General features: G+C 38.8%; 1 protein-coding gene across 6 annotated transcripts in view; it reads right to left on the reverse strand.

The window, feature by feature from the left end:
• adamts9 (ADAM metallopeptidase with thrombospondin type 1 motif, 9) overlaps positions 1–14,638 on the reverse strand; it is a 256,708-nt gene that overhangs the window by 33,186 nt on the left and 208,884 nt on the right. For all 6 annotated transcript variants that reach the window (XR_011962042.1, XM_072582481.1, XM_072582483.1 and 3 more), the window contains one exon: positions 6,678–6,848. Coding sequence is in view for 5 of the 6 variants with exons in the window: in XM_072582481.1 (XP_072438582.1) it covers positions 6,678–6,848 (171 nt within the window). In the remaining variant the exon portion in view is untranslated. The remainder of the gene's footprint in view (positions 1–6,677; positions 6,849–14,638) is intronic.

Here is a 14,638-nt window from a genome sequence, read left to right on the forward strand (position 1 = left end):
TGTAATTTCACACCACAAGAATAGCTTTTACATCGCAATAGAAGTATGAAATTTAGAAAGTAGCATGCTGACAGAACACTGATGTACTCTATTTCATTACTTTATCATAAGGTAGGATATGTGTTCATGTTTGTGATTTTACTCGTGTTGATTCTTATATTCACAATTCTGGATTAAGAATGCTTTTGGAGGATTTACTAGAAGGCTGGTTCATTCACAAGCATATGACAGGAAAGCAATTTAAAAATAACTAGTATTCCACAAATTGGTTTGTTCACAGATACATATTAATCCATAATTAATGATTATTGTGTTTGAAACCTACTTTTACTGCGTGGATTATTTGGCACTAAAGTGTGATATTTCAAATCTTGTTTGATGTTCTTTGGATTTATTTAAAATCTTAACTATACTAGAACCTCAAAGCAATCTGATAAAATGAATTTAAACAAACGGGTCAGGGTTTATGCGCTCATTCCCCTATCTCCAAATGCATATTATCACCTGGCCTTTGTAGTTGGCAGAGAGACATTTGTGTTCATTGCTGACTTTGAAGAGAGCTGCTCCACAAAGATTTAGTGACATATGTGGCAAGAGAGGTACCTGAAAACTTTGTTTTAGGTGGCAGTCTCACATGGCAGATTAAGTACTTTAAAGTCAATCAGTGATCATGGACAGTAGGGTGTGACTGCAAGTGAGGCAGATAGGGGGATCCTCAGTTCAGGAACAGAGGATCCTCAGCTCTTGACTTTGTCCAACAGGTATGAGGTACTTGCTCACTGTGTGAATGAGGAAAAGGGCTGCGGCGACGATGAGCCAGCTGACTAAAACACCAAGGCCATTCAAGAGGTGGAGCAAAAAGACAACTGGTAATTGTAAGGGATTCTATAATTAGGGGGATAGATAGTATCCTTTGCTAGCCAGTTTGGGAGTCCCACATGGTGTGTTGCCTGCCCAGTGCCAGGGTGCAGGACCTCTCTGACCAGCTTGAAAGGATATTCGAGCGGGACGAGGAAGATCCATAGAACATAGAACATAGAACAATACAGCACAGAACAGGCCCTTCGGCCCACGATGTTGTGCCGAACTTCTAACCTAGATTAAGCACCCATCCATGTACCCATTCAAATGCCGCTTAAAGGTCGCCAATGATTCTGACTCTACCACTCCCACGGGCAGCGCATTCCATGCCCCCACGACTCTCTGGGTAAAGAACCTACCCCTGACATCTCCCCTATACCTTCCACCCTTCACCTTAAATTTATGTCCCCTTGTAACACTCTGTTGTACCCGGGGAAAAAGTTTCTGACTGTCTACTCTATCTATTCCTCTGATCATCTTATAAACCTCTATCAAGTCACCCCTCATCCTTCGCCGTTCCAACGAGAAAAGGCCGAGAACTCTCAACCTATTCTCATACGACCTATTCTCCATTCCAGGCAACATCCTGGTAAATCTCCTCTGCACCCTCTCCAAAGCTTCCACATCTTTCCTAAAGTGAGGCGACCAGAACTGCACACAGTACTCCAAATGTGGCCTAACCAAAGTCCTGCACAGCTGCAACATCACTTCACGACTCTTGAATTCAATCCCTCTGCTAATGAACGATAATACTCCATAGGCCTTCTTACAAACTCTATCCACCTGAGTGGCAACTTTCAAAGATCGATGTACATAGACCCCAAGATCCCTCTGTTCCTCCACCTGACTAAGAACCCTACCATTAACCCTGTATTCCGCATTCTTATTTGTTCTTCCAAAATGGACAACCTCACACTTGGCAGGATTGAACTCCATCTGCCACTCCTCAGCCCAGCTCTGCAACATATCTAAGTCCCTTTGCAAACGACAAATGCCCTCCTCACTGTCCACAACTCCACCTATCTTCGTATCATCTGCAAATTTACTGAACCACCCTTCGACTCCCTCATCTAAGTCATTAATAAAAATTACAAACAGATTAATAAAAATTACAAACAGATTAATAAAAATTACACCCAGTTGTGTAGTCCACTTTGGGACAAACAACGCCAGCAAGCTAGGAAAGAGGACCAGTTTGGGGATTATCAAGCATCGGGAATGAAATTAAGGAACAGGTCCTCAAGGGTTATAATCTCCAGATTACGTCCTGAGCCACATGCAAATTGGCTTATGGATAAGAAAATTAGGAAACATGTGGTGAAGGGAATTGTGTGGAAAAGATGGGTTCCATTTTATGGGGCCTTGGCATTCTGTTTTGGAACAGGAGGGATCTGTACTGATGGGACGGTCTCCACATGAACCAATCTGGAACTAGGGTTCTAGTGAAAAGAATAAATAGGGTGGTCACTAGGACTCTAAACGTCGGGGGAAGGGAAGAGGATAATTACAGGAAGTATGGTGGTAAATAAAAAGGAAAGCAGCAGGTTAGCATTTGTGCAGGAGGGTTTAACTACAATGGCAGGCTATGAAAGAAGTAAAAAGGAAGGGTAACTCAGGAGATATTATTATTGGAGATGTTGGAATTCATGAAGAGGATACAAAGACGGGCATAAGGGCACTTTACCTGAATGCTCGTAGCATTCGTAATAAGATGGATGAATTAATGACACAAATCATCACCAATGAATATGACTTAGTAGCCATTGTGGAGACATGGTTGCAGGATGGTCACGACTGGGAGCTAAATATCCAGGGGTATCAGACTATTCGGAGGACAGATTGGGGGGTGAGGGAGGTGGTGTAGCTCTGATCTTCAAGGACGACATCAGGGCGGTGGTGAGAGATGATGTAGGAGAATAAGGTTGAATCAATTTGGCTGGAAATGAGAAATTCTAAGAAGAAAAAGTCACTGTTATGTGTACTCTATAGGCCACCAAATAATAATATCACATTCAGACAGATAATAAACAAAGAAATAACTAATACCTACAAAAATGGTACAGAAATTATTATGGGAGATCTTAATCTACATGTCAATTGGTCAAACCAGGTCAGTCAAGGTAGCCTTGAGGAGGAGTTCATTGAATGCATTCACGATAGTTTTCTTGAACAGTATGCAATGGAACCAATGAGGGAGCAAGCTATTCTAAATCTCGCCTGTGTAATGAGACAGGAATAATTAATGGTGTGGTAGTTAGGAGCTCTCTTGGAAGGAGTCACATTGTACGGCTCAGTTGAGAATACAGATGGAAAGTGTAAAGATAAAATCCAACACCAAGGCCCTGTGCTGAAACAAGGGAGACTACAATAGGATGAGGGAGGAGTTGGCTAAGGTAGACTGGAAACAAAGACTTTATGGTGGGACAGACGACCAACAGTGGAGGACTTCCCAAGCAATTTTTCAAAGTGCTCAGCTAAAGTATACACCAGTAAAAAGGAAGAACTGTAGTAAAAGGGGTCATCTACCATGGATGTTTAAGGAAATCAGGGAGGCTATCAAATTGAAAGAGAAGGCATACAAAGTGGCCAAGATCAGTGGGAAACTGAGAAATTTTCAAAGGTCAACAGAAAGACACAAAAAGAGCTATAAAGAAAAGTAAGATAGAATATGAGAAAAAAAAAAACTAGCTCAGAATATAAAGACAGATAGCAAAAGTTTCAATCAATATATAAAACAAAAAAGAGTGGCTAAAGTAAACATTGGTCCTTTAGAGGATGAGAAGGGGGATTTAATGGATATGAGGAAATGGCCAAGACATTGAATAGGTATTTTGTGTCAGTCTTCACTGTGGATCACATGAATAATATACCAGTAATTGACAAAGAGATGAAGGTAGGTGAGGATCTGGAACAATCATTATCTTGAAAAAGGTTGGGAAAGCTAATGGAGCTAAAGATAGACAAGTTTCCTGGTCTTGATGGAATGCATCCCAGGGTACTAAAAGAGTTGGCGGGAGAAATAGCGAAGGCACTTGTGGCAATTTTCCAAAATTTACTGGACTGTGGGCAGTTCCAGAAGATCAGAAAGCAGCAATAGTGATGTCACTTTTTAAAAAGGGAGGTAGACAAAAGATGGGGAATTATAGATCAGTTAGCTTAACTTCTGTAGTGGGGAAAATTATCAAGAAAAATAAAGGAAGCCATCTAGATAGAAACTGTCCCATTGAGCAGATGGTTCATGAAGGTCAGGTCATGCTTAATTAATCTTTTGGAATTCTATGAAGACATTATGAACACAGTGAAAAACGGGGACCTAGGAGATGTGGTGAATTAGATTTCCAAAAGGCATTCGACAAGTTGCCGCACAAAAGGCTGCAATGTATTAGCATAGATAGAGGATTGGTTAACCAACAGGAAGCAAAGAGTGGGAATAAGTTAGTACTAATCTGGTTGGCAATAAGTGACTAGTAGTGTGCCTCAGGGATCAGTGTTGGGAATGCAATTATTCACAATTTACATAGATGATTTGGAGTTGGGGACCATGTGTAGTGTGTCAAAATATGTGGATGACACTAAGATGAGTGGTGAAGCAAAGTGTGCAGAGGACTGTGAAACTTTGCAAAGGGAAATAGTTTCAGTGAGTGGGCAAAGGTCTGACATGTGGAGTACTATGTTAATAAATGTGGAGTCATTCATTTCAGTAGGAATAACAGTAAAAAGGGCCATTACTTGTATGGTAAAGAAATTGCAGCACGCTGCTGTGCAAAGAGACCTGGGTGTCCTTGTGCATGAATCAAAGAAGGTTGGTCTGCAGGTGCAGTAGGTAATTAAGAAGGCAAATGGAATTTTGTCCTTCATTGCTAAAGCATTTGAGTTTAAAAGCAAAGAGGTTAAATTGCAGCTGTATAGTGTTCTGGTGAGGCCACACCTGGAGGATTGTGTGCAGTGTTGGTGGCCTTACTTGAGAAAGGATGTACTGGCACTAAAAGGGGGGCAGATGAAGTTCATTAGGTTGATTCCGGAATGAGAGGGTTGACTCGAGAGGAGTGACTGAGTAGACTGGGATGATATTCATTGGAATTTAGAAGAATGAGGGGGTTCTTATCAAAACATATAAAATTATGAAGGGAATAGATAAGATAGAAATCAAGAGGATGTTTCCACTGGCAGGTGAAACTAGGACAAGAGGGCATAGCCTCAAGATTAGGAGGAGCAGATTTTGGAGTGAATTGAGTAGGAATTTCTTCACCCAGACAGTTGCAAATCTATGGAATTCCCTGTCCTGTGGATGTTTTTAATGCTAGGATAGATAATTTTTTGAACAATAAAGGAATTAAGGGTTATGGTGAGAGGGCAAATAAGTGGAGGTGAGACTATGAAAACATCAGCCATGATCTTATTGAGTGGCAGAGCAGGCTCAAAAGTCCAGATGGCCTACTCCTGCTCCAAGTTTTTATGTTCTTGTCCAAGGTAAGTTTGAAACTGGTGCCAAGCTGAACATCTGCAGATATTCAACAGCAGTGATGTCATTAAGTAGGATAGCAGCCAATCACATAGAATTATGCTCACAAACAGGAAACGGGGATGTAAATCTCACTTAATTCCTTCATTTTCAATTTTTAAATTTTACAAATAGCAAAATAGATGATTGGGATATACTTATGTGTTTATGGAAGAATCTAAACTATTCAAGGAAGCTTTAAAATCATACTTAAAGTATATGAAATTTATCATAATGAAGAAATTTTGCATTCAGTAAATATAAAATTACTCCTTCAGAGCTAGTGTGGATTTTAAAAAAATGTTAATCCAATCTTATAAAACTCATTGCCTTTCACAAGATGGGTCAGTGTATCCAAAACATTAACTCTGCTTTTTCTCCACAGAAGTTGCTAGACCTGCTGAGTTTCTCCAGCAATTTCTGATTTTGTCATTGTCATTTTATTCAATTCTCTCTTTGTCTTTCTGCTACAATGCAAATAAATGCAGTATTTCAACTGACTCACACTATTTTTTTGCAATGAAAGCATAATCTTAGTGAACTCATGCTATGCAGCTTCAATGTCTTTTATGTTTTGATAGTTTTTTAAACTTTCAGTGATGATGTCTAAGAAAATCAGGGATTTCCAATAGTTCTAAATCAAATATATCTCCAATATATACAATTGGCTGCTGAAGAACTTCAGTGGAAAGTTGAATTGAGCAATATGTATAAGTGAAACAGGATTTGGTATTGTCCATTATGCATCAACATCAAAACTAAAATAATTCCTGCTCTTCTATCATGTGATGCTCAAAACTGCATTTGGTTATCAAATAACATTTCCTGATCTGTAAGGCAATTGGCTCCATGGCAACAGGGGAAACTAAATCCAAACAATGACAAGGTAAATTAGAGCAAGCTGAAAAAGGATGAAAAATGTAGCACAAGATTTCCTAATCCAGCAATATTAAAAACAATTTTGAATTGCTTTCTACTGTATGAAAAACAAATCTAGATACATTTATTTATTTTTTATTGATTCACAGAATGTGGGCATGCTTGGCTAGGCCAACATTTATTGCCCATTCCTAATTGCCCTTAGAAGTTAGTTAATATTGGATATCAGTTGCAATAAAATACGTCATCAACATTTCAGTGGTAACTTCAGGTTAAACATTGAGTTTGAGATAGTTAATTTTTCCACAAAATCTTATAATTCATTGATTTATGAGAATTATTAACATTGACATCTGTTTCATCGGTAAATCCTGCAGTTAAAAGATCCTATTTGTGAGTTTTTCAAATGCATGAATTAAATTAAATTTTCATTTACCTCAGACCACTCTCCTGTGATCCATATATATTCACAAGGTTGAGTATTGCACTGCTCCACATCTGATGGTCTTTTCTTTGCATCACATTCAAAACTATGGACTTCTTGTGAATTCTGATTGATACAAGTCACTTGGCGATGCCTTGTTCCAGTACCACATGTCTTGCTACACTGTAAAAGAAGCAGACAAAAATAATATTTTATTTGATCATGTTACCACCTTTTAATATCTGATTAGGAATGAGAAATCTTAAGAGTGACCTGATAGCATTATAAAAGACAAGAAACAGAAAACTAACAGCCATAGTCATTAATACGGGGTAAAAACAATGACTGCAGATGCTGAAAACCAAACTGGAAGAGCACAGCAGTTCAGGCAGCATCCAACAAGCAGCGAAATCAACGTTTCGGGCAAAAGCCCTTCCTGATGAAGGGCTTTTGCCCGAAACGTCGATTTCGCTGCTTGTTGGATGCTGCCTGAACTGCCATAGTCATTAATACGTCCAATAGAGAATTCACGAAAAATGCTTCTTTACCCAGAGAATGATGTGATTGTAGAATTTGGTACTGCAAGGAGTATTTGAGGTGAATAGTACATAAGCAATTCAAAGAGAAAGAATCAGAAGGAAATGCTGATAGAGTTGGATGAAGATGGGTAGGATGAGGCATTTGTCAGTATAATCAACTATCTGCATGGATTTGTTGGGTCAAATAGTTGGTTTCTATGCTGTAAATACATTACAATTGTCAAATGGTTGGCCATTTGATTTGTTAAATTATTAGGAAACTACATCATATTTAAGTATTATAAATATGTTCAACTAAACCGTTCATCGATCACTAGGTAAACTTAAGTTTCTACCACTGAAACACTATCAATGAAATGGTTACTCATCACTAGTTAAGCACTGTTAACAAGTTCAAATCATTCTTCATTATTTATTTACATATATAGAATGGGCTACTGACTTTGGCATCAGGGAGCCCTGTGTATCTTGGAGGTATGTTAGAGTTGCAATGGGAAGAAAGTTGGCTCTACCTTATTTTGTGGGTCTCCCTCCTGTGGAAAACAGAGGATACACAAAATCTATTATTTCTTTTAGCCTTCAATATTCCATTTCTGGCTGATTAGAAAACCCATATTTGCTCATGATAGCTTATTTCATATCAAAACATTATAACCTCTGGATAGTTTCATATATTTGTTAGATCATAGGACATATAGCCAGAAGCAAAATTTAGATTTTAAAAAATTAATGCTGAATGACTTTGATACAATTGAAGTATGTTTGTAATTGTGTATTTATACCATCACTTAGTCATATCAGCCAATTACTTCCATATTCACTACCCAGCTTTAAGTAGCACTAACTATATTCTAGATGATATTCTAGACTATGTTTTCCAGATGATTACTTTATACTAAACAAAGTGCTAATTCAATATCTCCATAGCCTGTATTATGATAGTGTAAATACTAATATAATCTGCATTTGCTGATGTAAGCAGTACAATGAGCCAAATGTGGACATCTTTTAATGCCAGATTCTTCCTTGTAAAGGAGTTAAAGATGAAGCAGTTCAGGATGCATCTGGTGGTTCTGGTGAATATTCTCATTTGTGTATTCATCATACTGCTCCTACACCACTGGTTCCCTATATGTGTTCAAGCACAACTAAAGCAACCAAGAGACCAGTGCATTGTTATGTCCATCTCCAACATTACATTATGGTTCAGCCAACAAAAAAATACAGGAATCAATTATTGAGGAGGACAGAATGCCATTACCTCTTTCTAGTACTACCAGTTGCCAAGCAATTTTGTTTTTCATGAGAAATGGTCTTCTAAGACCACCACATAAAGGATGATAAATAATGTTACAGGATAATGTATAACTTATGAGAATAAAACTTTATGTTCTGTTAATGCATCACATAATCAGACCATCTCTTATTTAAAGTGATATTAAATGTACTAATGGTCAATGCTTTAGGAAACAAGGTGCAAAGTGTAAGAATAACACTGAAACAGTTTATGATTTCATTTCATAGAAACTGCTGAAAATTCTGAAAATAAAGAATATAAAGAATTATATTCTTTATTTTATATAAAGAACACAATATTATAGAGTAACAATATCCAGTCAATTTGAAACGTTATTTGGTACAGAATTGAACTGTAAATATTTAATTGTGAAATTGTAAGGTTTATAAAGTAACTCTATTGTATATCTCATAATGTCAGTTCAACAAGACTTTCATTTTCTGACAAAAAGTGAAGTAAGTATGAGCGAAATGCAGGCAAATGGGACTAGTTCAGTTTAAGATACCTGAGCGGCATGGATGAGTTGGACCGATGGGTCTGTTTCTGTGCTGTATGACTCTACGACACTAAAACTATTTTAAAATGTTCTTGTGATTAATAGGAGTGCTCGTCCAAATTCTACTGTGTATTTAAGAGATACTGGCAGCATCTTCCCTCAATCTCCAGTAATTATCTGAGGCTACCATTGGCTAAGTATGCCATCTTAAATTGAATACCTTAGCATGCAGAAGCTGCAGAGTTTGCATATTATTACCATAAAGTGTATGGCCAAATTCTAGCTTTTCTGGTCCTGTATCACCCCATGACATTCAATGGCATTGCCATCTAGGATAAAGCAGCTCACTTGACTGAAACCATATCACAAACATTCATTCTCTCCACAATCGACATACAGTAGCAGCAGTATAGACCATCTAGAAGATGCACATCAGAAATTCAAGAAGCACCTCCCAAATCCATGATTATTACCACCTAGAAGGACATTGGCAATAAATACACGGGAAGTCCTACCACCTGCAAGAACCACTCCAAACTGCTTGCTATTCTGAATTTGAAATATATTGTCATTCCTTCACTGTTGCTAGGTCAGAATCCAAATCCTGAAATCCCCAACACTGTTGTCAGTGTACCAATACCAAATGGACTCCAGCAGTTTAAGAAACCTGCTCACCATCACCTTCTTAAGGTCAAATGGGATGGGCGAAGATGGCCCAGCCAACAAAGTCCACATTTCATCGGTGAATTAAAAGAAAAATTTCTACAGGCATTTTCAGCACTAAATTTATTCCATTTGTTGTCCACAGATCATTGAAGGCAGCAGCATTCGTAGATAACGTGGTGAAGAAGGCATATGGGATACTTGCCTGAGGCATTGAATACAAGACTAAGGAAGTTTTGATGGAAATGTGTGCACATTAGTTAAGACACAGCTGTAGAACCATGTACAATTCAGGTCACAACACTATAGGAAGGTTATGATGATACTGGAGAAGGTACAGAAGAAATTGACTAATGTTGCCTGGACTGTAGCGTTTTAGATTTGAAAAGAGATAAGATAGGCTGGATTTGTTTTCCTTAGAACAGAGAAGGCTGAAATGGAACTTGATTCAGATCTACAAAACTATCAGGGGCATGGATTGAGTAGATAGGAAAAACCTTTTTATCCTTAGTAGATAGTTAAAAACCAGGGCCAAAGATTTAAGGTTTGGGGCAGGATGTTTAAAGAGCATATAAGGAAAATGATTTTCATCCAGAGTGTGCAGCTACCTGGAACTCACTGCCTGAAAGTGTGTAGAAGCAAGAACTGTATAACAATTAAAATAGTAGATGACCACGATTTAATTCTTCAGCATTTAATCCTCTGGGCAAAGTGCTAGAAAATGGATTGGGAGTAAATAGATGCTTGATGACTGGCACTGATGTGATGAATCTAGTGACCTCTTTCCACACTGTAAAACTGTGTGACTCTATTAAAATCTTTCCAGAAGATTTTCAAGGAAGAACATTGCATAGACATCCTAACCAGAGCTACACAAAGTAAAACACCAAAATAATGCTAATAATGCTGATAATGCCAAAATAAACACTAATATCTTTACATTTAGCTCAATACCTTATAATGAGTTTGTTAAATTGCTTAAATATACAATTTTGGAATTTCAAGTCAGTTGCTGTTTGATCTCCAGAGGAAGATTAGGACTCCATGCTGAGTCAAAGCCTGCCTGAAGACACTACCTTCAAGTTGCTGCCTAGAAAGACACCTTTGAGTTTGCCTGCATGAAGGGAAATTATTGTGCCCAGCTCACCAAGGAAACTATCATTGGAACTGGAATCTAATAAACTAAGATGGGAAACATTCTTCAGCCTATTTTAGTAAGAGATTAAGGGTGGCACAGTAGCTCAGTTGTTAGCACTGCTGCCTCACAGTGCCAAGGATCTGGATTCAAATCTACCCTCGAGTGATGTGTGGAGTTTGTATATTCTTCCTGTGTCTGCATGGGTTTCCTCCATGTGCTCTGGTTTACCCCTGCAGTCCAAAGATGTGTAAATTAGGTGGACTGGTCATGCTAAATTGCCAGTAGTGTCCAGGGATGTGCAGTTTAGGTGGATTAACCATGGGGATTACAGGGTAGGGAAGAGAGTCCAGGTGGGATGCTCTTTGGTCGGTTGGTGTGGACTTAATGGGGTGAATGGCCTGCTTCCACACTGTAGGAATTCTATAATTCTATATTGAGGAGAGGGGAGTAACAAAGGCAAATGAGTAAATTAACAATACCACAGTGTCAAGATAAGAAAAGCAATCATAATTTAAACTTACCCCCTTGTTAATTTTGTCTGTGACACAGCCTTAAAAAGACACATTAAGTTTCTGGAATAAGCACTGATCAAAATAGGTCTTTGAAACCTTTGGAGCCATGTTGATCAGGATTGCTCTTCTGATTCCATAGCAATCAACACTGATTTCCTGCACTTTGCTTAAATCGAACTGCACCTCCTCCAGAAGTTTCTGAAGTGTTACTTCCTGCAAATCAGGTGGCCCAAATTTGTCTCTCATAGGCTTTTCTATGAAGGCAAAACAATGCTCTGAAGGCCCAAAGACCCAAATTCTATTAATTGCCAGACCTTTAGTTATCACATTTTGTTTGGCTTTGAGCTCAAATATACTCATAAAGTACCATCCACATTAAGATTTCATTAAGCAAATAGTTACATCCACATATAACTTCCAGCTTCTGCAACAAATGAATCAAAATGTTTACTGATACACAAAAATGCACAATTTCAGCTCAGGTATTCATTTGGATTAAGATTTTTAAAAAAATCATCTGTCACAATAATTATAGATGGTTTTCACTGGACTTCGCAAAAGCATTTTTAGAGTATTTTTGTTTTAGGCTGTGTCACAGACAAAGGGGCAAGGGAATGAATCTAAATTATGACTGCTTTTCCCTCTTAAGACCGAGACAGTGAGGTATAGTTTGATTTACTCATTCTCTTTTCTAGTCCCATCCCTTATTGAGATAGGCTGAAGGGTGTTCACCAAACTCCAGTTTTATGATTCCAACTTGACCAGAATATCTTTTAATAAGAAAAGGAAAAAATGCAAGTCTCACTAAACATATTCTTGAATATTGCTTTAAATTTCTTTGGATCACTGCATACTTTTGTTAGGAAGCTATTTTTAAAATCCTGGAATATAACTGATTAAATTTGTTGGCACAGTATTTAGTTTGATCTGTGTTCTGCAAAATGGTAATGAAGCTAGTAGGATAAATCACCAGTGTGTAACTCTTGTTAATGAGCATGCTGTGCTGCTAAACTCTTTATTTTGTACAATTCTGAATGATGAAAGCAACACAGTTCAGAGAAAAGCTGTGTAAAACTAATCCAGAGTAATTGACATGCAGTCAGTAGGGTGCTTAAGGGGCCTACTGCCCTCTTAGTCTGAAGCAGCAAACAGAAGAAAATTGAGCACATTCTATCAGTGAGCACAGTGGCCTCATTTCCTTCTGACTGCAAATGACTATTTATAACAAAAAAAAATGGTGATGCAATACTCATTGGCTTACTCATTCATATTGTGCTCCTCATGGAGTTGCAGCTGTTCAAAATGGATTCATGGAAATAAGCAAGAATCATTGATATGCTCTGTGATGAAAATGTTGTGTAGTATTACCTAGAGTTATATAAAGGAAATTGAGTAATGAATTCCAAGTCATGCCCATCATTAGTCAAGCATGGATGATTTCTCTCATATACAGGATGAAAGATTTAGGGTTTTTTTTCCCAAATATTTGTTCGTGCAGCAAGAGGTGGGGATGATCCAGGTGTACAGACAATAAGGACCAATTACCTTGCAGAACCAATTATACCACTAGAAGATCTAGTCCTTCTATCACTGGCACATCTTGGCTACAGAATATATAATGTGCACTTTACTCATTCATCATGGTTATTTAATCAAGGGTTTCCTCCCCACCAGTTAGAACAAGAAGGACAGAAATATTATTGGAATAAGTTCCCTTTAAAGTCACACAGAATCCTGACTTAGATGTTCCATCAGCATTGGATTGATACCCTAAACTCCTTACCTAACACCTTTATGGGAGTCTTGTTATTATTACACAAGCTGTTCCAGAAGGTTCAACAGAGGGCAACAATTGATGGGTAATAAACTTAATCATGCTGGTGTCACTCCCATCTAGAGAACAAATAAAAGAAATAGAGCTGAATTTCAGCAGAAATTTCATGAGCCTTAGCCAGATTTTCATGCTATTTACCAAAACCTAATTTACCATTATCCATGCAACATGCCTCCATGTTGCCCTCATCCTATCATCTCTCTTGCCAGAAGCAGTCGCCACTGCTGGGATCTACTGGGTATCCTGGCACTGTTGCCAGTTTTTAAAGTCCAGCCATGTGACTTTCTGCCAGCCATGATTTTCCTTTCATCATGTGAAGGGGAACCAAAACAAACTCTTCTCAGGGCACAGTGGCGGCTTGGCCAACACTTCATTGCAAACACAAATACATATTTATGCATATTGCTATTTAAGAACTAAAATACACAGGTTACCGATCGTGAGCATCATCCCATCTTAAAACCGTGTTGTCATTAACTGCCCTCTGGGCAATCAGGGATGGCCAATAAATAGGCTTCTAGACTGTGATGCCTGCAACCCATGAACGAATGAAAAGAAAGAAAATGCAACTGTATGTCGCCTACAACTTAGTCATGGCAAACACTCTGCTGCACACACACACCCATCAATATTGTGACAGTCAATGATTACTCTCCACACACTCCCCCCACCCACCAACATTCCTCTCCACAAAAACTCATGATCTGCCATGCATTATCATTTGGCCCCTTGTATTGACTCCTCCAACTACCCTACCACAGCAGTAGTCTCTGCCAAACCTCATTGAGTTTTGTGCTAACCCCAAAGATTGACCATGCCCACATCCTGCCTAATTTAGATGGACAGGCTGACTGAACAAGAACAGTCATAGAACATAGAACATAGAAGAATACAGCGCAGTACAGGCCCTTCGGCCCTCTATGTTGCGCCGATCAAAGCCCACCTAATCTACACTAACCCACTATCCTCCATATACCTATCCAATGCCCGCTTAAATACCCATAAAGAGGGAGAGTCCACTACTGCTACTGGCAGGGCATTCCATGAACTTACGACTCGCTGAGTGAAGAACCTACCCCTAACATCAGTCCTATATCTACCCCCCCCTTAATTTAAAGCAATGCCCCCTTGTAGTAGCTGACTCCATACGTGGAAAAAGGTTCTCACTGTCAACCCTATCTAACCCCCTAATCATCTTGTACACCTCTATCAAATCACCCCTAAACCTTCTTTTCTCCAAAGAAAACAACCCCAAGTGCCTCAGCCTTTCCTCATAGGATCTTCCTACCATACCAGGCAACATCCTGCACCCGTTCCAGTGTCTCCACATCCTTCCTATAGTATGGCGACCAAAACTGCACACAATATTCCAGATGTGGCCGCACCAGAGTCTTATACAACTGCAGCATGACCTCAGGACTCCGGAACTCAATTCCTCTACCAATAAAAGCCAGTACGCCATATGCCTTCTTCACTGCACTATTTACCTGGGTG

Source organism: Chiloscyllium punctatum, chromosome 12 (genome assembly GCF_047496795.1).
Source record: "Chiloscyllium punctatum isolate Juve2018m chromosome 12, sChiPun1.3, whole genome shotgun sequence".
Taxonomy (NCBI): domain Eukaryota; kingdom Metazoa; phylum Chordata; class Chondrichthyes; order Orectolobiformes; family Hemiscylliidae; genus Chiloscyllium; species Chiloscyllium punctatum.